The sequence below is a fragment of the Leucoraja erinacea genome, chromosome 4, assembly GCF_028641065.1.
Source record: "Leucoraja erinacea ecotype New England chromosome 4, Leri_hhj_1, whole genome shotgun sequence".
Lineage (NCBI taxonomy): Eukaryota > Metazoa > Chordata > Chondrichthyes > Rajiformes > Rajidae > Leucoraja > Leucoraja erinaceus.
Genome location: NC_073380.1, coordinates 19,286,290 through 19,308,794, shown reverse-complemented (window position 1 = coordinate 19,308,794; position 22,505 = coordinate 19,286,290). Strand labels below are relative to the sequence as shown.

General features: G+C 44.3%; 1 protein-coding gene across 5 annotated transcripts in view; it reads left to right on the top strand.

Annotated features, from left to right (window-relative positions):
* Positions 1 to 1,154: 1,154 nt before the first annotated feature.
* The window catches only part of LOC129696202 (zinc finger protein ZFAT-like), a 95,143-nt gene continuing 73,792 nt past the window's right edge, over positions 1,155 to 22,505 (top strand). Inside the window, exons 1-4 of one of the 5 annotated variants that reach the window (XM_055633848.1) lie at positions 1,155 to 1,466; positions 10,778 to 10,948; positions 16,423 to 16,683; positions 18,587 to 18,751. In XM_055633848.1, the coding sequence (XP_055489823.1) occupies positions 1,448 to 1,466; positions 10,778 to 10,948; positions 16,423 to 16,683; positions 18,587 to 18,751 (616 nt within the window). In that variant the 5' untranslated portion in view covers positions 1,155 to 1,447. Of the gene's footprint in view, positions 1,467 to 1,522; positions 1,633 to 10,777; positions 10,949 to 16,422; positions 16,684 to 18,586; positions 18,752 to 22,505 lie in introns of those variants that run through there. The other 4 variants (XM_055633847.1, XM_055633849.1, XM_055633850.1 and 1 more) reach the window with 4 other exon arrangements.

The window sequence follows — 22,505 nt, the reverse complement described above, 5'->3', positions numbered from 1 at the left end:
GGAGGAAGTCAGCAGGTTGGGCAGCATCTGGGGAGGGAATTGATAGACTCGAGTTTCTCCAGCACTTTGTTTTCTAAAAAGATTTCAGCATGTGCAATCTCTTGTCGTCAACATTATCTCTAAGAATACATTTTGAACCCAAACTGAATAGAATCATTCCAAACCTAGTGTCAGTGTCTTCAATTTTTCCGCACGTCACTAGGTGCGTAGGATCAGCACTTTAAAAAATATTTAATTTCCCCAAAAATAATCAATTATTTACAAAAATGATATGTACAATACAAAATAATACAAACAAACCCACCACCACGATACAAACAAACCCACCACCACGATACAAAATAAAACAAATATTCTTAAATTCTAAATATTAAATAACTATTTCCCCATCCTACTTAAGGAAATATTCCACGCCCCGCGGTGCCCAGCAGTCCTGGAAATCCCCCAGGGCGCCCGTGGACAGCGCATAGTCTCTTTCTAAAACCACCCAGAGCAGACATCACCCCAAAATAGGGGCAAGGAGCCAGCTCGGGCAGAGCCCTCTTCTGCCTGGTGCCATGACTCGCATATGGACAGCTTGGCCAGGCCTAGGAGCAACCCAGGGAGGATCAGCACAGGGAGGATCAGCACTGGAGGACTAGTACAGGAAGGATCAGCACTGGGTGGATCAGCACTGGAGGACTGGTACTGGAAGGATCAGCACTGGGTGGATTAGCACTGGAAGGATCAGCACTGGGAGGATCAGTACTGGTACAGGATCAGCACTGGAGGACTGGTACAGGAAGGATCAGCACATGGACTAGCGATGGGAGAACCAACACTGGGATCTGCTCTGGGAGGATCAGCACTGGGTGGATTAGCACTGGGAGGATCAGCACTGGAGGACTGGTACAGGAAGGATCAGCACTGGGTGGATTAGCACTGGGAGGATCAGCACTGGAGGACTGGTACAGGAAGGATCAGCACATGGACTATTGATGGGAGAACCAACACTGGGATCTGTTCTGGGAGGATCAGCACTGGGAAGACTAATTAGTACAGGTGTCTGATGCTGGTTGTGTTGATCAGGGGTTATGGGGAGAGTGCAGGGAAATGGTTAGGAGGGAGTGATAGATCAGCCATGATTGAAATGCGGGGTAGACTTGAAGGGCCGAATGACCCAGTGCTACTCCGATCACTGATGACATTTAGAGGACCAGCACTCGGAGGACTCGGTGGGAGGACCGACGCCCGCGGCCGGCGCGTCCAGCGTCACCTCTTGCCTCCCCCCAATCGTTGACCTCGTTGGTTAGCGCGGTGCACTCCGGGTAAGGGGGGCCGCCATGTTACTTCCGCAGATTCGTCAGAAAGTGAAAAAATATTTAAAATGTTTTAATATAATGACACGTCTTCGGGCAAAGGCAAAATACAACTAGAATTATAATCACATGCATTTATATCGAAGCCCATGGATCACCGAACTCCAGGTGAGAATTGGCGACCGAGCCGTTTTCTGTTCCTTCTCTCCTTTTTGAAAGGTAAAAGTAGCGCGAGCTCCCGACGGCGGAGTTGACGGCGAGAAAATCCGGCGGCGCCGCCCACACGAGTGTGGAGTCAGTGTTCGCCGTGACCGGCGGTAACGTGTGACTGGTGGTAACGTGTGACTGGTGGTAACGTGTGACTGGTGGTAACTTGTGACTGGTGGTAACGTGTGGCTGGTGGTAACGTGTGGAGAGCGAGAGTTGGGACGAGTATATGAGGGGAGTGAAGTGTCCGAAGGCCCGTGGTCGTGGAGCGCCAGACCCGCTCCGTCCCCGTCCCCGTCCCCGTCCCCGTCCCCGTCCCCCCGTCCCGCTCCGCTCCGTCCCCGTCCCCGTCCCGTCCCCGTCCCGCTCCGTCCCCCGTCCCGCTCCGCTCCATCCCCGTCCCGTCCCCGTCCCGTCCCCGTCCCGCTCCGTCCCCGTCCCCGTCCCGCCCCGTCCCCGTCCCCGTCCCCGTCCCCGTCCCCGTCCCGCCCCGTCCCCGCTCCGTCCCCGTCCCCGTCCCCGTCCCCGTCCCCGTCCCCGTCCCCGTCCCTCCAGCGAGTCACCGTCCCCGTCCCGTCCCCGTCCCCGTCCCCGTCCCACACAGCGAGTCACCGTCCCCGTCCCCGTCCCCGTCCCACACAGCGAGTCACCGTCCCCGTCCCCGTCCCCGTCCCCGTCCCCGTCCCGTCCCCGTCCCCGTCCCCGTCCCCGTCCCCGTCCCCGTCCCCGCTCCGTCCCCGTCCCCGTCCCCGTCCCTCACACAGCGAGTCACCGTCCCCGTCCCCGTCCCACACAGCGAGTCACCGTCCCCGTCCCGCTCCGTCCCCGTCCCCGTCCCCGTCCCCGTCCCACACAGCGAGTCACCGTCCCCGTCCCCGTCCCGCTCCGTCCCGTCCCCGTCCCGCTCCGTCCCCGTCCCCGTCCCGCTCCGTCCGTCCCCGTCCCCGTCCCCGTCCCCGTCCCCCTCACAGCGAGTCACCGTCCCCGTCCCCGTCCCTCACAGCGAGTCCCGTCTCCGTCCCCGTCTCCGTCCCCGTCCCCGTCCCCGTCCCCGTCCCACACAGCGAGTCACCGATGCTGCAGATGCTGCCGATGCTGCCGACCCGAGTGGAACACCGAGCGCTGCAAGACTCACAGGGCCAGGCAGCATCTGGGGAGGGAGGGAGGGAGAAACACAGTTAACACAGTCCGCACTCAATGCCTTTCAATAGAATTTGTTTTACAATTTCTGGTGAATGCAGTTTAAAAAAAAAAAAAAAACCCATTGAAGTTCACAAGGCCGGAGTTAGACACAAAATACCTGGGTGCAAGGGACAATATCACCATCACCATCATCATCACTGCACTAAACTTTTTATGAGTAGGAACTGCAGATGCTGGTTTACACCAAATGTTGGAGTAAATCAGCGGGACAGGCTGGAGTAACTGGAGAGAATGAATGGGTGAGGTTTCGAGTCAAGACCCTACTTCAGGCTCCTTTTAACATGTTGCTTTGCTGGTCATTCCCACTCCAGTCCCACGTTGCCGATGTCGTCATACTACCAAACCTAACTAATAATTATCTATTCTACATTTTCCTTGATCTCTCATCCCCCTTTTTCTCTTATTTTCACATCTTAATCTTCCATATCGCTTGATTCCCTCTCCTCTGACTCTCATTGGAGAAGGGTCTCAAACCGAAACGTCACCCATTCCTTCTCTCCAGAGATGCTGCCCGTCCCACTGAGTTATTCCAGTATTTTGTGTCTATCTCTGCTGTAAACCACCATCTGTAGTTCTTTTCTACTCATAAAAAGCTTAGTTCATGATGATGATAATTCTTGTCCCTTGCACCTAGACAGAGAGAAATTCTTTGTTTTTGCATAGAAAGTACACAAAAGAGTCACCAGAAAGGCATGGATAGTTACAAAAAGTAATCTCATCGGAAAAGCAATGATTGGCATTTGCAAAAATCCTCTTTAACATAAAATCAGTTCAAAAATTGGGACAGCCATGCAGTAGGAGATTTTCAGGCAGGTGACATAATGATCGAAGAGAAGGCTTCAGGAAACAGTAAGGTGGAGATGTGCTGCAGAACGATAGCTGAAGGCATAGTTGTCATTGGCGGAGCATTTAAAATTGGGGAAAGAAGCAGTGGTAACAGTTAAAGGAAATTTGCTGTCTTCAATAGAGGTGGAAGAAATGACAGAGATTGGATGCAAACTAGTGAGGACATTAAAATCGAATCACAGATAGAAGTAGAACTAGAGCTGATATAAATTAATAAACAGAAGTGAACAAAACGTGGTAGTTGTTTGTGTACTTCACATACAAGCAGTGAATCATTTTTGGGGGGGGGGGGGGGGTTGGGGAGGAATAGTTGACATTCCAGGTCAAGACCATCAATTTCTGCCCCAACCCAACCCAGTAGATGATGCTTGGACCACTGAGTTACCCCTGCGGTTTTTGTTTGCTCCAGATTCCAGTATCTACAGTCTTTTGTGCCATAGTCAAACAGCACAGAAACAAGCCCTTCGGCCTAAATCATCCTTGCCGATCAACATGCCCCACCTAAGTTAGATCAATTTATCTGCATTTAGTCCATATTTCTCTAAACCCTTCATCTGTATGTAACTATTCAAATGTTTTTTCAATATTGTTATTACACTCTCCTCAACTGGCAGCTTGTTCCATATTCTTAGCAACCTTTGTGTGAAAAGTTGCGCCTCAGGTTCGTATCCCCTCCCACCTTAAACCTATACCTGTTAAATGATTCTTCTACTCTGGGAACCAGACTGTGCATTCACAGTATCTGTTCCCCATGAATATTTACACCTCTTGGCTGACGAGAGAAAAAAAGGGAAAAGAGGCATTGATTAAGAATAATAAGGATGCATGGAACAGGTCTAGGCAGCTGGGATCAACTGTATCCCGAGAGGTGTTTTGGGACCTGAGGAGCAAAGTAAAAAAGAAAATCAGAAGGGCAACAAAGGGCCAGGAGATAGCTCTGGCAGATAGCATTAAGGACAACCCCAATAGATTTTATAAATATATAAAGGGGAAAAGGGTAACTAGAGAGAGAGTGGGACCCCTCAGGAATTAAAGCGGTCAACTCCATGTGGAGCCATGGGAGATGGGCAAGGTCCTCAATGAGTATTTCTCCTCGGTATTTACCATGGAGAAAGACAGGAGGAGGAACTTGGGAAACCAGAGAGGAAATTGCAGGAGCTTTGGTTGAAATTTATCTTTAAATACAGGAGAGGTACCGGAAGACGAGGTTGGCAAATGTGCCTTTATTCAAGATGGGCTGTAGGGAAAATGCTGGGAACTATAGGCCAGCGAGCGTAACATCTGTAGTTGGAAAGTTACTAGAGAGTATTCTGCGTGATTGGATATACAGGCATTTAGACGGACAAGGGCTGATTAGGTATAGTTATCTTGGTTTGGTACATGGGAGGTTGTGTCTCACAAACCGGAGTTTTTTGAAGATGTGAAGATATTGGAAAGATGTTATCAAGCTGAAAAGGGTACAGAGAAGATTTAGAGAGGGTCTAAGCTATAGGCTGGGACTATTCCATGGAGCGCAAGAGGATGAGGGGTGATCTTATTGAGGTGTATAAGATCATGAGAGGAATAGATCGGGTAGATGCGCGGAGTCTTTTACCCAGTGTAGGTGAATCGAGGTCCAGAGGACATAGGTTTAACATATATATTAATGATTTGGAAGAGGGAATTAGGAGCAACACTAGCAAGTTTGCGGATGACACAAAGCTGGGTGGCAGAGTGAGCTGTGAAGAGGATGTTAGGAGGTTGCAGGGTGACCTGGACAGGTTGAGTGAGTGGGCAGATGCGTGGCAGATGCAATATAATATAGATAAATGTGAGATCCACTTTGGCGGCAAAAACAAGGGGGCAGATTATTATCTCAATGGGGTTAGGTTAGGTAAGGGGGAGGTGCAGCGAGACCTGGGCATCCTTGTACACCGGTCACTGAAAGTTGGCTTACAGGTACAGCAGGCAGTGAAGAAAGCTAATGGAATATTGGCCTTCATAACAAGAGGATTTCAGTATTGGAGTAAAGAGGTTCTTCTGCAGTTGTATAGGGCTCTGGTGAGACCACATCTGTAGTATTGTGTACAGTTTTGGTCTCCTAATTTGCGGAAGGACATCCTTGTGATTGAGGCGGTGCAGCGTAGGTTCACGAGATTGATCTCTGGGATGGCAGGACTGTGATATGAGGAAAGATTGAAAAGACGGCTTGTATTCACTGGAGTTTAGAAGGATGAGGGGGATCTTATAGAAACATATAAAATTATGTAAGGACTGGACAAGCCAGATGCAGGAAAAATGTTCACAATGAGGCAGTGCAGCGTAGGTTCACGAGATTGATCCCTGTGATGGAGGGACTGTCATATCAGGAAAGATTGAAAAGACTAGGCTTGTATTCACTGGAGTTTAGAAGGATGAGGGGGTATCTTATAGAAACATATAAAATTATGTAAGGACTGGACAAGCTAGATGCAGGAAAAATGTTCCCAATGTTGGGCGAGTCCAGAACAAGGGGCCACAGTCTTAGAATAGAGGGGAGGTCATTTAAGACTGAGGTGAGAAAAAACATTTTCACCCAGAGAGCTGTGAAATTTATGGAATTCCCTGCCACAGTGGAGGCCAAGTCACTGGATGGATTTAAGAGAGAGCTTGATAGAGCTCTAGGTGCTAGTGGAGTCAAGGGATATGGGGAGAAGGCAGGCACGGGTTATTGAGAGGGGACGATCAGCTATGATCACAATGAATGGCGGTGCTGGCTCGAAGGGCCAAATGGCCACCTATTTTTCTATGTTTAAGGGGAAGGGGAAAAAATGTAAAAGGCTTTCACCTTTTTCACACAATCGATGGTGGGTGTATGGAACAAGCTGCCAGAGGAGGTAGTTGAGGCAGGGACTATCCCAACATTTAAGAAGCAGTTAGACAGGTACATGGATAGGACAGCTTTGGATGGATATGGACCAAATGCACTAGTGTAGCTGGGACATGTTGGCCGGTGTGGGCAAGTTGGGCCAAAGGGGCCTGTATCCACATTGTATCATTATATGACTGTATCACCTCAATAAGATCACCCCTCAACCCTCTGCGTTCCAAGGATTAACATCCTAGCCTGCCCAACCTCTCCCTGTAGCTCAGGCCCTCAAGTCATGGTATGATCATTGTAAATCTTCTCTGCACTCTTTCCAGCTTAATGGCATATTTCCTGCAGGTTTAGTTTAGTTTAGAGATACAGCGCGGAAACAGGCCCTTTGGCCCACTGAAATCCCGGACTCATAACATTATCCTTCACACACTAGGGACAATTTACAATTTTAAAAAGCCAATTAGCCTACAAACCTGTTCGTCTTTGGAGCGTGGGGGGGAAACCAAGCATTCGGACAAAACCCTTGCAGGTCATGGGGAGAACATACAAACTCCGTACAGACAGCACCTGTAGTCAGGATCGAAACCGGGTCTCTGTTGCTGTAAGGCAGCAAATCTACTGCTGTGCCACCATGCCCCAGACCGCTACAGGGCCCCAAAAGACCCCTTCCATCAACAGAACAGTCTGGAGGCGTCGACCCACAAACACACTTATCCTCACCACACATGGCCACTGCTCAGCCTCTGTACCCCTGGATGCGGGAGGCAAGCCCCCACCCCAACCCGCTCACCAATATCATTCCTTTCCTCTGTCTCCATTTTCTATCCCTGGATGGAAAGATCAATTACTGGAGGATATAGCTTCAAGGTGAGAAAGGCAAACTTTAAAGCAGATATGTGGTGCGGTTTTTTTTTACACATGGTGGTGAGTGCTTGGAATATGCCTCTAGAGGGTAGGCGAGGCAGATATATCAGAGTGGTATGTAAGACATTTTTGGAAAAGCATATGGGAAATGTCGGGAATTAAGGGATATGGATTATGTGCAGGCAGTTATGAATTGGTCTAGACATCATCTTCGGCACAGACCTTGTGGATCAAATGGCCTGTTCTTGTGCTGTACTTTTTTTCTGTTCCATGCACAAGTGCAATTCCGTATAGGACTATTGAAATTTTGGTTGCTGCAGCATCACGGGCACATGGACCTACACACAAATGCATAATTTATATATAAATTGAATTAACATTCTACAGATAGTAAAAAGAAAAAAAGCAGTAAAAAAAAACATTAGTGTAAAACACAATTAGAAAAAATATATAAAAAGATTGCAATACATCTATTAATTTTGAAAATATACCAAGGCATTTTTAAAAGAACAATTGTACACCATGAGATCTCTACACTTTGCTGGATTTTCTCAGAGCGATCACTTTGTCAGAACGGTGCTGTCTCCATGTCGTTTGACATCCTTTCCCTTTATCGTTGATCTAATCATTCACCACCCAGGCATATGACTTTATATGAATCCTTTGTGGTTTAAAACACCTATGAAGTTTCCACCTGGCTTTCTCTGTTCTCAAGAGAATAAACCCAGCTTCTGTGGCATCTCCATGTAACTGTAATTGTGCATCCCCAGAATTAGTCCACTACACTATTCTGGTTCAAAATTGTATCGTTCTTAAATGAGCATACAATCCTCCAGATGCAGCTTTTAAGGTTTTGTCTGCTATGTTTCTGATTCTCATGCCTCGGTACCATTTGCTTTATTAAATTTTAAAACAAAACTATCTTCCATCTTTAAAGAATGTGCACAAACAGGGTTTCTTCCACTCTCTTTAAAATTCATTAATTTAACTCGTTTCGTTCTCCCATTTTCCCTCCCAACATCATTTCATGTTGAATTTTTGAAAAAAAAAACTGGGCTTTAAAAAAAACAAAACAATCTGTTGACTGGTAGACGTCACCCAACTGCCATTTTACGTTGCATCAAATATTATTATTAGTCCCAATGTTCTTCAGGAAGGTAGATAAAAGCTCACCCTGCATTTCATTTTCTTGGAACACATTATTACTTTGGTCCCATTGTTATGGATCCACATATAAAGATGTGTAAAATCATGAGGGGAGTAGATATGGTGAATGTCTTATACTCAGGATAAGGAGAATTAAGAGCCAGAGGATAAAGGTTTAAGATAACAGGGGAAAGGCTTAATAAGAATCTGAAGGTTAACTTTTTCACTCAGAGGGTGGTGTCAGAGGAAGAAGTTGAGGCAGGAACTATAATAGTATAAAATATATGTGGACAGGTCCATGGATAGAAAAGGTTAAGATGGATATGGGTCAAATATGGTGAACTGGGACTAGCATCTTGGTCAGCATGGACAAGTTGGGTTGAGGGGCTCTGTTTCCGTGCTGTATGACTATGATTCTATCATCGTGGTCTTGGTGGCGGAAAGGTGAAGGAGTTATGAATAAATATTCATAAGTTTCTTATAGAAACTTACAAAATTCTTAAGGGGTTGGACAGGCTAGATGCAGGAAGATTGTTCCCGATGTTGGGGAAGTCCAGAACAAGGGGGTCACAGTTTAAGGATTAGGGGGAAATCTTTTAGGACCGAGGTGAGGAAAACATTTTTCACACAGAGAGTGGTGAATCTCTGGAGTTCTCTGCCACAGAAGGTAGTTGAGGCCAGTTCATTGGCTATATTTAAGAGTTAGATGTGGCCCTTGTGGCTAAAGGGATCAGGGGGTATGGAGAGAAGGCAGGTACAGGATACTGAGTTGGATGATCAGCCATGATCATATTGAATGGCGGTGCAGGCTCGAAGGGCCGAATGGCCTACTCCTGCACCTATTTTCTATGTTTCTATGTTTCTAAAAGCTTCAAGCTGAGTTTTCTAGACAGCTTTTAAAATATATTTTAGTGCATAAATGAAAAGATGAGAGAACATGCGCCTGTCTTGCAGGATGGTGGCGGAGAGAGTCAATAGCATTTAGTTCCTGGGCATATGCATCTCTGATGATCTGTCCTGGAGACACATTGATGCATTCATAAAGAAAGTTCACCAGTGCCTCTACTGCCTCAGAAATCTGAAGAGACTTGGCATGTTGCAAGATATTCTATGTGTTCGGTGAGAAGCATACTGACTAGTTGCATCACAGCCTAGTTCGAAAATTTGAACATTTGGAAATGAAGGAGGCTGAGAAGATGATGGACACTTTCTTGTCCATCACTGGTACTCACCTCCTCACCATCAAAGGGATTGACAGAAAGCACTGCCTCAAGAAAACAGCTGACATGACCAAAGGCATACTTCTCTTTGTTCTCTTCTCTGCTATCATCAGAAAGAAGGTACAGGAGCCTGTGAAATGTTACCGCCAAGTTCAAGAACAGCATCCTATCAACATCTGGACACGGTCTACCACGGAGCACTGAGATTTGTTACTAATTTTAAAACCCTCACGCACCACTGCTCTTTGTATGCTCAAGTTGGATGGTTTGTCCTGTCCACTCGCAGACTCCATCATTGGCATATCCTTATTTATAAGACTATCCTCGGTGTTCTTCCTTCATACCTGCAGAAGTATGTAATTCGAAAAAGCACAGGAACTTATCAGCTCCGCTCTGAGGACTTGTTCTTACTAACTGTACCTAAAGTCCGTACTGAACTGGGGAAAAGGGCATTTAGTTATGCTGCTCCCTTCGCATGGAACCAGCTGCAGAATGAACTGAAACTTAAGGAGCTGGTTTCTATAAACAGATTTAAATCCCTTCTTAATGATGTTGAAGCGGGCTCTTCTGTCTGTACATGCTTTGTTTGATGATGTTCTGACTGTGACTCTATTTATATGTTCTCTGTTGTTTTTAAATTATTGTCTGTAACTGTGGAACTGTGCTGCTGCCTGTCTTGGCCAGGACTCTCTTGTAAAAGAGATTTTTAATCTCAATGAGACTTCTCCTGGTTAAATAAAGGTTAAATAAATTTAAAACAATTTGAACCACCCTGCACCATCCAGATCACAACCTTACCTCAATCTGACCAAATCGCTGCAGACTTTGCACTACTATTACACTTTGTTTTGCGCAATCATGATCTAGTTTACTTGGAGTAACTCAAAGTTATTTAGTATTAATTGCGGTTGTTGCATTCATGTGGCTGCAAAGCTGCAGCAAGCAATAATTTTACTGTTTCAATTCATATCTGCTGCCTATGACAAACACTCTTGACTCTTGAAATTCACAGCTAGATTTCAGACAATCTAGATCTCCAAATGATGTGAAATTACTCTTTAATAAAATAACTGGTAACAAATCTTAATATTCCTCTGATAGCTAATAAACGTTTGCTTTTTCTTTTGCATTCACCTTCCTACACCATTGTCCAGAGCCGGTTTCAATCTTCATGTGCAAACTATGCAACTTGTTCTCTCCATGTCAAGACGAGCTGTTGACTCATGTCTCTGAGAAGCATGCAGTGGAAGGGCATGCACCTGATGATCTCATTGTCCCATTGCGACCTCTTCTGTCATCTGAGAAGGCTGAGAGAACTGAAGGAGGTAAGATATCAAAGTAATCATGTCTTAATGTGTTCACACAGTATATTTACTCTTGAATAATACTTCATCTAGAGGGATTAGGGGGTATGGAGAGAAGGCAGGTACAGGATACTGAGTTGGATGATCAGCCATGATCATATTGAATGGCGGTGCAGGCTCGAAGGGCCGAATGGCCTACCCCTGCACCTATTTTCTATGTTTCTATCTCTCAACATGGCTGCAAATAATAGAACCAGTAGATCAAGGACTCTATTAAATCAATCAACTTGCTGAGTCCCAATGCTGGATTAAAGAATCAAAGGCAATTACAAACCAATACAGTTTTTACTTACTGTGAAACAATTTTAATCTTCTTAGAATACATACCTACAAATCTTTCCTATCCATGGATCTGTCCAAATGTCTTTTAAATTTTGTTATAGTACCAGCCTCACCCACTTCTTCTGGAAATTTGTTCTATAAACGTACCATCCTCTGTGTGAAAAGTGAAAAGTGAAATTATTTTTTTCCCTCTTACCATAAGCTAATGCCTTCCAGTTCATGATTGCCCCATCCTGGGGGTAAGACTGTGTGCGTTCACACTATATATGCCGTTCCTGATTTTATTTAACTGTTTAAAATCATGCCTGAGTCTCCTATGCTCCAAAGAATAAAATTCCAGCTTGCCCAACCTCACCCTATAACAGTCCATTGAGGGCTGGCAAACTTCCTTTTTTACACTCTTTCCAGTTTAATGGCTTCTTTTATATAGCTAGTTAACCAAACCTAAACACAATACTCGAAGTGCAGCCTCACCAACATTTTATACAACTGCAACATAATGTCCCAATTTCTCAATAATCTAATTTAGTGTTTACCGATACTGCACGGAAACAGGCCCTTTGGCCCACTGAGTCTATGCTGACCAGTGATCACCCCTTACACTAGCACTATCCTACACACTGGGGACAATTTTCAATTTTTTACCAAAGCCAATTTAAACTACAAACCTGTACATGTTTGAAGTGTGGGTGGAAACCGGAGCATCCAGAGAAAACTGACGCGGGTCACGGGGAGATTATACAAACTCTGTACAGACAGCACCCGTAGTCGGGATCGAGCTCAGGTTTCTGGCGTAGTGAGGTAGCAACTCTACCGCTGCGCCACCGTGCTGCCCATGATAAAGGCTAATGCGCCAAAACCTTTCTTCAGCATCCTGCCTATCTCTGTAACACCATGTACAGGGAACCATGTATATGTACTCCTGGATTGCTCTTCTCGACAACATTCCTGAGGATCCTATCTTTGTTTGACACCCCAAAATGCAACCTCGCATTTATCTGAATTAAATTCTATTTGCTATTCCTTGGCCCACTTACCCAGCTGATCAAGATCCTGCTGTAATTGTAGGAAACCATACATTTTTGTGTCTTCTGCAAACTTACCAACCATGCCTCGTAAATTCTCATCTAAATTGTGATGTAAATGACAAACAACAATGGGCCCCAGCATCAACCACTGAGGCACACCATTGTCACAGGCCTTCACTCTATTACCCTCTGTTTTCTACAATCAAGGCAAATATGTACCCAGTGAGCTTTCAACCTGGATCCCAGGCAATCTAACCTTTGTGAGCAGATTGAACTGAAGACCCATGTGCTCCCTCAGATGAATGAAAACATTTCATTGCATTATTTCAAAGAGATAGCACCTGCGGCACAATGGTGCAGTTGATAGCAATGCTGCCTCATTCGCCAGAGACCCGTGTCTGATCCTGACCTCGGGTCTGTCTTGTGGAGTTTACAGGTTCTCCCTGTAACAGCATGGGCTTCCTCTGGGTGCTATGGCTTCCTCCCACCTCCCAAAGATGTACGTGTTTGTAGGCTAATTGGCCTCTGTAAATTGTCCTTGTGGATGAGAAAGTGGTTTTACAGAGAACCAACATGCACAGGTGATCGATTGCCGACATGGATTTGGTGGACCAAAGGGCCTGTTTACATGCTATATCTCTTAATTAAGCAGGTTTTTTTTTTTGGTAGACAAAAAATGCTGGTGAAACTCCGCGGGTGAGGCAGCATCTATGGAGAGAAGGAATAAGTGGTGTTTCGGGTCAAGGCCCTTCTTCAGACTGATGTCGGGGGTGGGGCGGGAAAAAGAAAGGAAGAGGCGGAGACAGTAGGCTTTGTGGGGGCGCTGGGAAGGGGGAGGGAAAGGAGGGATTAAGCAAGGGCTATCTAAAATTAGGGAATTCAATGTTCATACTGCTGGGGTGTAAACTACCTAAGCAAAATTTGAGGTGCTGTTCCTCCAATTTGCACTGGGCCTCACTCTGGCAATGGAGGAGGCCCAGTGCGAAAAGGGAAAGTACAACGGAATCTGGAGGTCCATGTTCATCAGTCAATGAAAGTAAGCATGTAGGTACAGCAGGCAGTGAAGAAAGCGAATGGCATGTTGCTTTCATAACAAGAGGAGCTGAGTATAGGAGCAAAGAGGTCCTTCTGAGGTTGTACAGGGCCCTTGTGAGACAGCTGGAGTATTGTGTGCCGTTTTGGTCCCCTAATTTGAGGTAGGACATTCTTGCTATTGCGGGAGTGCAGCGTAGGTTTACAACCTTAATTCCTGGGATCGCGGGACCATCATATGCTGAGAGAATGGAGCGGCTGGCCTTGTATTCTCCTGCCTCTAGGATGAGAGGGAATCTTATTGAAACATAAGATTATTAAGGGTTTGGACACGCTAGAGGCAGAAAACATGTTCCCGATGTTGGGGGAGTCCAGAACCAGGGGCCACAGTTTAAGAATAAAGGGTAAACCATTTAGAACGGAGATGAGGAAACACTTTTTCACACAGAGAGTTGTGAGTCTGTGGAATTCTCTGCCTCAGAGGGTGGTGGAGGCCGGTTCTCTGGATACTAGAGAGAGCTAGGTAGGGCTGTTAAAGATAGCAGAGTCAGAGGGAGAAGGCAGGAATGGGGTACTGATTGGGGATGATCAGCATGATCACATTGAATGTGGTGCTAGCTCGAACGGGCTACTCCTGCACCTATTATCTATTGTCTATTGACACCTGGAACAGGTGATGCAGTAGATGAGGTTGGAGGAGATACAGGTGAACCTCTGCCTCACTGGAAAGACTGTTTGGGTCCTTGGATGGAGTCAAGGGGGGAGGTAAAGCAACAAGCGTAGCATTTCCTGCGGTTGCAAGGGAAAGTACCCGGGGAGGGGATGGTTTGAGTAGGAAGGGATGAATTGACCAGGGAGTTACTGAGGGAACGGTCTTTGCGGAAAGCTGAAAGGGGAGGAGATGAGAAGATGTGGCCAATGGTGGGATCCCGTTGGGGGTGGCGAAAATGTCAGAGGATTATATGTTGTATGCGACGGCTGATGGGGTGGAAGGTGATGACAAGGGGGACTCTGTCCTTGTTACGAGTAGGGGGATGGCGAGTAAGAGCGAAGCTGCGGAATATCGAGGAGACCCTGGTGAGAACCTCATCTATAATAGAAGAGGGGAACCCCCGTTGCCTAAAGAATGAGTACATCTCGTTATTGTTTGAATTACCTGCCTGCTTCCCAACTCCATAACTCCCAAAGAAGGCCCAGATAATTCCTCGCATAAACCCCTGTTTGGCCTCCTGGGGAGTTCAGATTAAACAATTCAGCAATAGGACCTTTACAAAGGATTCCCTCTTCTATTATTTGGCTAACTTGTCCCTAAAGTGGATTATATTTATACCATTGGCACACCAGCAAGCTGCTGTTAGTACATTACAATTTGATATGGTCAGGTATTTTTCCTGGGATTTTATTGGCAAAGAAAGTATTTTTCCTGGGATTTTATTGACAAAGGTGTCTGTGATGTTTAACACCTAAGAAAAATGTCTCCACTCAGAGGGATGCAAAAGGTAGTTAACATAATACCTAATAAGGCAATGGCCTTGCACCAATGTCACAATCGACGTCAAAAACAACACCATATCTGGACCCAAAAATGCTCTGTGTAACCAAGTTCAGCTGATGTCACAATGAGCAGCTGGTTTGTATTGTAAGCTATATAAAGATGCAATTTACCTCAAAATGCACACACTGTGAACCTCAAGCTTGAACGTAGCGATGGGTTGCGGCAAGTCACGGCGAAGATCAAGGCGGGGCAGGGCAAAGGCAGCAGGAGGTGGAGGAGGAGGAGGAGCTAGGTCAGCACGACGTAGAGCAAAGGGTTGTGGGGATCGATCAGGAGGAGGAGGAGGAGGTGGTGGCGGCCGCCGCCGTCGCCGCGGCGGCAAAGGCAAAAGTATAAAAATCAAGAAAAGCTGTGGAAAAGCAAAACGAATTGGCGGACGAAGAAAAGGAAAAGCACGTCGCAAATGTTGAAAAGATGGAATAATTGTAAAAGGCCCAGAACAAGAAATATAAACATGAAACAGAACTGACTGTTATAGCAAACATCTACCGGCCTAGAAGACAGCCCATCATGACTTTTACTGTACCACATCAATGTACAGAAAAATAAAATTCTCAAGTAGCTTGAGAGTTCAAAATGGATATTAGTTTTGTGTGTTTCATGGTATGAAACAATTTAACCAATGATTCTCTGTGTTTAGCACACAAAAGATGTTCATGTATAACATGAGATTTTACTTTCAAAGTTCTTGCACGCAGAGCTGCTTTTCTTTACTTCTGGGATGCAAGGTTGATGGAGGACATGGGATAATTATGGTACCATTGTCGGTGGTATTTTATATTGACCATCAAAATGAATACTGTGGACTGGCCTCTGGTCAGAATGCGAACAATGTGTTTGCTTTAAGTAATTGGGGCTGCCATTAATATGAGGTAGATACAACATACAATAACCGATTAACAAAATGGTGGAAAGCACACACAAATGTACAGCATCACTAATGTGCTCTGTTACACAATTACTTAGCAACTAATTACTTTTGTATAAGACAACATTGCAAAAAAATCCAAATACCACTTCCAGAGCTCTTAAGATAAATTCTCCAATGTTGGGTAACTAACCAGCAAACAACACACCCCCTCCCCCCTCCCACCCTCCCATTATTTTTCTCCCACTCTCTTGCGCCCCACCATGGAGACGCACTCATTTATCCCAATATTTAATCCGCCTTTACCTTGGTCAAGATTATTTTGAATCCAATCAAAGTCACCATGGATCCCATATGATCTAGCCTACCATAGGGGTCCTTGTCAAATTCCTTAGAAGTAGGGCATAATGTCAAAAGGTTATGCTTTAGTTGCATAGGTACTTTGTGGGATCTCACCTGGTGTACTTTGCAGAGAATTGTGATGCAGGCTTTTATTTTATAGGAACACCACCACCACCCCTGTCCAACCCCACCTCTCCGGGTTACCCTGTAATGTTTAGTTGTAAATATTTTCTAGAATCATCGTATTCATGGTGGCATGAAAATATTTGCGAATATCTATGTAATCCTGGACAATTCTGACTATTCTGTCTCCTGTGTTAATATATAGTAACTGCAAAGAGAAAGAGGGGAAGACCCAAAGGATCAAAGAAGAAATTCTACACGGAAACGGAGGAGTTAGGAGATGCCAGTAACTGTATTCTGAGTTCAGTGGGTAAACTTGACCAAGACGAGGAAGACTTGGAAGGGTCAGACAGTTTGGATTGTAGGAAGTGCAGTCGGAAATTCTCGAATAGGAGGCAGCTGCGGAAGCATCGTTGCTTTGTTGTACTGAAGGATGATGGAGGGGAAGAGGATGATGCTGAAGATGGTAAGACTTGTTTATCAATGATTTCATATTGTACATTTACATTGTAGGATTTCTGATTCTTTTTCGAGATATGGTTTGATTTTATTTGCCATTTACAGGTGTGAAAGATTGACAAGGAAATTCCACATTTTCACTTTGAGAAATAGTTGAGTTAACTAATTGTAACAACTTCAAGTCTCATTTGAAAATCTTCACTTAGCTATGTGAGTGCTAGAATCCCAATTTCACGACCCATGTTCTAGATGCTTACAGGCATTTTATAAGCCATCCAATCAAAATTAGGTTATGATCGAAAGCAACGATGGCCTTTAAAAATGTGAAAATTGAGATTGTTCTGATTCCTTCAATAATAATTTGATTGTAATAAGCTAGGCAATCATCATGAATTATGATCATTCTTTTTCTTTGGACTTGCCTTTATACCATTGCTGGGAAGGAAAAATACTTAGCTTTTACAGTCATGGATTCAGACTGGCCCTTTGGCCCAACTTGCCCACACTTACCAACATGTTCCATCTACATTAATCCCACCTGCCTGCGTTTGGCCCATAATCCCAATAAACCTGTCCTTTCCACATACCTGCCTAATTATTCCTTAAACGTTGCAATAGTCCCTGCCAAACTATCTCCTCTGGCAGATCATTCCATACAGCCAGCAATACCTTTGTTTGAAAAAGTTACCCCTTAGATTCCTTTCCCTCATTCCGCCTTCACCTTAAACCAAGGGTTCCCAAACGGGTGTAAATTTTGCCTACCCAAGGAGTAAATTTGTTGATTCTGGGTTTGTACTTTTTTTTTCTCATTGACTGACTGTATTTGGTTCTGATATACTGGTATCTGTTCATCATTAGTTGTTCATAAATAAGTGAAATAACGTTGTTATGTGCTATTAAAGTTGCCAGGAGTAAATGGGACAAAAAAGGTTGGGAACCCCTGCCTTGAACCTGTGTCCTCTGGTTCTCGATTCCCTTACTCTGGGCAAGAGATTCTGTGCATCTACCCGATCTATTCCTCTCATGATTTTATACAGTTCCATAAGATCACCCCTCATCCTCCAGCGCTCATTGCGCTTTGTGCTTGAGAAAGCTGTGAGCTGTGTGTTAAAACATGGCAGGGATCTGCAGCCTACACAAATGCCCATTAACACTTGGCCTGCAAAGAATTTGTTTGCAGAGGCAGCATCATTTCCCCAACTTTTATATTATTCCTTTCTATGAGGCATGGGTGCTTACGCAAATTGTAACATCTATTCTTTTACCTTGCTTGGGACGTTGTTGAAATAAAATACGTTTCAATGTGAGGGTCGCTCAACTATTTGACCAACTCCTCTATTATGCTTTAAATATACTTAAGTTCTAGTGTACAAAATGGTTAAGCAAAGACATGAAGCAAAAGATTTACCTCTTTTGAGGAAATTCTTGTCTCAAGTAGTAAGTTCCCATGAGCTGTGGAAGTCCTTGTATGTGGTTAGTCTATGAGGACATGGCTATGCATGGATTTTGGCCTCATTTTAGAAAATGCGGTTGCTCTATTGGTTTGTGTACGAACCACGTAGTTGAGAGCATAATCAGTAGCTCAGAAGTTATCAATGATGAGTAAAAGGGAAAATGAGGGAGGAGGAAAAAAATGAAACCAGTAATTGCTCCAAAGTAACATGGGAGATAAAGACAAATTCTCCTTCTATGTTATGGAGAATGCAAAGCATTGTCAAGATTGTCATGATCAAGATTAGAATCTGTCTTGCCGTCTCTCTCCGTCTCTCTCCGTCTCTCTCTGTCTCTCTCTGCCTCTCACTTTGTTTATTTTGTTATCTCTTGCTCTCCCGCTCTCTCTACCTTTATCACACTCGTGCTCTATCTCTCTATCTCACTCCATCTCTCTTCCCCACCTCCCCTCTTTCTAGACAAACTGGACCCTGAAGTAGAGTTGGCTGATGAAAGAGAGAGGGCAGTAAAGAGATCACGTTGGCATAAAAGTGAAAAGTTGGCATATAAGGATACTGATCAAAATGCAGGAGGAAAGAAGCCAATTATCAGCGTGGTTCTCACAGCACATGAAGCTATTCCAGGTGAGTAGCAGTGAACTATTTATGAATCCCCTTGGCTTATCTCTAAGTATTTTCATTTCATAATGCATATTGTATAATGTATACTGAATATCGTATCCCTAAAAGTCTAAATCTGAGGTAGTCATGGTTATAACCGTTAGTGCTAATCCTGGCAAAAGCTAAAAATGCAATGCTTTTGGCAAGTGATGGGTGCAGAAATATTCCAACTACAGCCAACACCTCACCTATAACTCAAAGACTAAGACCTAATCCTTTGCTGATAGCACGGTGCTTGTTGGGACCCAAAATGATGAACGTGGGACGTGGAACAAAAACAAAAAAAACACAAATAGAATAAAAACAAAAATGCTGAAGTAACTCAGCAGGTTAGGCAGCACCTCTGAAGAATAGATAGCTGATGTCTCGGGTCAGGACCCTTCCACAAACTGATTGCAGTGGGGGTGAGAGAGCTGGAAGAGGGGCGGGACTAAGACTGGTAGGTAATAGGTTGATACATATGGGGGGGGGAGGGAGGGTTGATAGGCGAATTGTGAAGCTAGAGAAAGTAATGTAGGTGAAACGGGGGGGGGGGAGAGAAATAGGTTTGTCCATGTGGGACAGGGTGGGGGGGGTGGAACCTCCCTCCCTTGTGTCAGCCTAATACCTGCCAGCCTATTGCCACCTCTCTTCTGGCTGTCTTCTCCTACAATCAGTCTGAAGAAGGGTCCAGACCTAAAACATCACCTATCCATGTTCTCCTGAGAGATACTGCCTGACTCACTGAGTTACTCCAGCAATTTGTAAACCAGCATCTGCGGCTCCATGTACCTACAATTGGAAAAAACATGAAATGTACTTTTTAACTAGATTGATGTATGTTTCCATGTGAAATGTTGGTAACATAAAGGAAAGTGAATCAATATGTAGGTGCTTGAATGTCTGGAATGACGGCAAGTGGTTTGCAGTGTGCGTTTTGAGCTCTTTGTGTTTAAAGAATGAGAAAAGCAATAAACAATCAAATGGGACTGAATGCTCCAGAGCCAATATGACAAAGGTTATTCTCCTGTACAGCTCAACAATCCCTAGAATCCTTGGACTGCAGTTGAGTAGAGGAGCAAAGAGGTCCTTAGTTCAGTATAGGAGCAAAGAGGTCCTTCTGCAGTTGTACAGGGCCCTAGTGAGACCACACCTGGAGTATTGTGTGCAGTTTTGACCTCCAAAGGACATTCTTGCTGTTAAGGGAGTGCATCGTAGGTTCACAAGGTTAATTCCCCAGTTGGTGGGATTGCCATATGTTGAGAGAATGGAACAGCTGGGCTCTTATACTCTGGAATTTAGAAGGATGAGGGGGATCTTATTGAAACATATAAGATTGTTAAGGGTTTGGACACGCTAGGAAACATGATATCGATGTTGGGGGAGTCTAGAAACAGGGGCCACAGTTTAATAATAAGGGATAAGCCATTGAGAACAGAGATGAGGAAACATTTTTTCACACAGAGAGTTGTGAGTCTGTGGAATTCTCTGCTTCAGGGGGCGGTGGAGGCCAGTTCTCTGGATACTTTCAAGAGACAGCTAGATAGGGCTCTTAAAAATAGCAGAGTCAGGGGAAGGCAGGAACGGGGTGCTGATTGTGGATGTTCAGCCATGATCACATTGAATGGCGGTGCTGGCTCGATGGGCCGAATGGCCTACTCCTGCACCTATTGTCTATTGTACACAAAAATGCTGGAGAAACTCAGCGGGTGCAGCAGCATCTATGGAGCGAAGGAAATAGGCAACGTTTTGGGCTGAAACCCTTCTTCAGACTGATGGGTGGGGGGAGGCAGGGAGAAGAAATGAAAAAGGAGGAGGAGGAGCCCGAGGGCTGAGGGAGAGATAGGAAGGGGAGGAAGACAGCAAGGGCTAATAAAATTGTGAGAATTCAATGTTCATGCCACCAGGATGCAGACTACCCTATTGTTTATTGCATTTGATTCCAGAATTTCTGTCTCATAAAATTTCAAATCAGTCAGATGCTGATTGCTGTGTTTAAAGGAGTACACCATGTTTTCTATTTAGTTTTAAAATCAGATCTTGGTTGGAGAATGCCCAAATTTAAAATTCGTAGAATTTAAAATAATGGATATAAAAGAAAATAACTCCCTATGATCAGATGATTTCCACTCCAGAAAGTTATAAGAAACTGTTGAGAACTTTGTAAACTCCTCATTATAAACTCCCAAAATTATTAATTCAGGAAATCTTATTTAATTTGAAAAATTGCCCATATCCCTTGATTATTTAAGAAAGTTGAGCAAGGGAAAACTGGGAATTATAGATCAATTCATCTAACAGCTGTTGTTGAGAAAATATTTTTATAACTAAGGATTGAATAACTGAATATACTCTACATGCTCCAAGAGCCAGCATAGATTTGTAAACTGTAGTCAATTAAAACGATTTTCTTTAAAGAAGTGCCTGAATTTTTAAAAAGAAGGGATTGAATTGATGGAATACCATGGATAGTATTCATATTGACTTCTGAGGCATTCATTTATTTTCTTTAAACAGTGCTAACTAAATTAGAAGCTCATGAAATTGAAGACAATTGCAGGGCGGCACGGTGGTGCAGCGGTGGAGTTGCTGCCTTGCAGCGCCAGAGACCCCTGTTCGATCCCGATTACGGGGTGCTGTCCGCACAGAGTTTGTATGTTTTCCCCGTTACTGTGTAGGTTTTCCCCAAGATCCTCGGTTTCCTCCCGCACTCCAAAGACGTACAAGTTTGTGGGTTAATTGGCTGTATAAGTGTAATTTTTACCTTGTGCGTGGAGGATAGTGTTAATGTGCGAGGTTCGCTGGTCGGTGCGGGCTCGGTGGGCTGTTTCCGGCGCTGTACCTCTAAACAAAACTAAACTAAATAAATGTGATCAGCACGAGCCAAAGAGTAAATACAATGGGCAGTTTGCCTCATTAGCAGGTGAATAATGGGAATACACACATATTTATGTTGTAGCTGGAACTATTCATCACATCTATAAACAAATGAGAAGATGTTAATGATGAGCTACTATTACGTAGTGGAGAAATATTATCAGATTAAATTAATAGTAAAGCTGTAAAACTGATTTGCAATGCAAGCAACTGTGAGGTCATCCACTTTTGGGTGGATCGGACCACAATACAGTAGATATCCAACTGTGTGCATAGTTAAATAAACAAATTATAGAAAAGACGAATTAATTGCTGGCCTTCCCAGGCCAGTTTGGTTTAGTTTAGTTTATCAATGCCGCATGCACCGAGGGACAGTGCAAAACCTTTTGAGATGTGCTATCCAATCAGCGAAAAGAACACACATGATTAGAATCAAGCAGTCCACAAGATAAAGGCCAGTGGGGTCAGACTAATGATAGTTCAAAGATTTCCAATGAGTTAGAGCACACCATGAGTGTGCTGTGAATAGTTCTCAGCATAATACTCTCGAACAAACTATTTGGCAGACGCATAGGATTGGTTTAATAGAATGATACCTGGGCTGGAGTGAAATTATGAGGAGTTTTTTATGTTTTCACGGATTTATATGGATATGGAATGATTCTGGCTGTTAAAAGGAATTGATTAGATAGATAACTAAAAACTATTTCCCGAGCAGAGATAATTTTGTGAATAGAACAAAAATTTAAGCCAATACCTTTTCAGGGATGAAGCTATGAAACACTTCTTCACGTGAAGAATGGTGGATTTCTGGAACTCTCTTATTCATTTGGCAATTGAAGCTGTATAAACTATTACATTT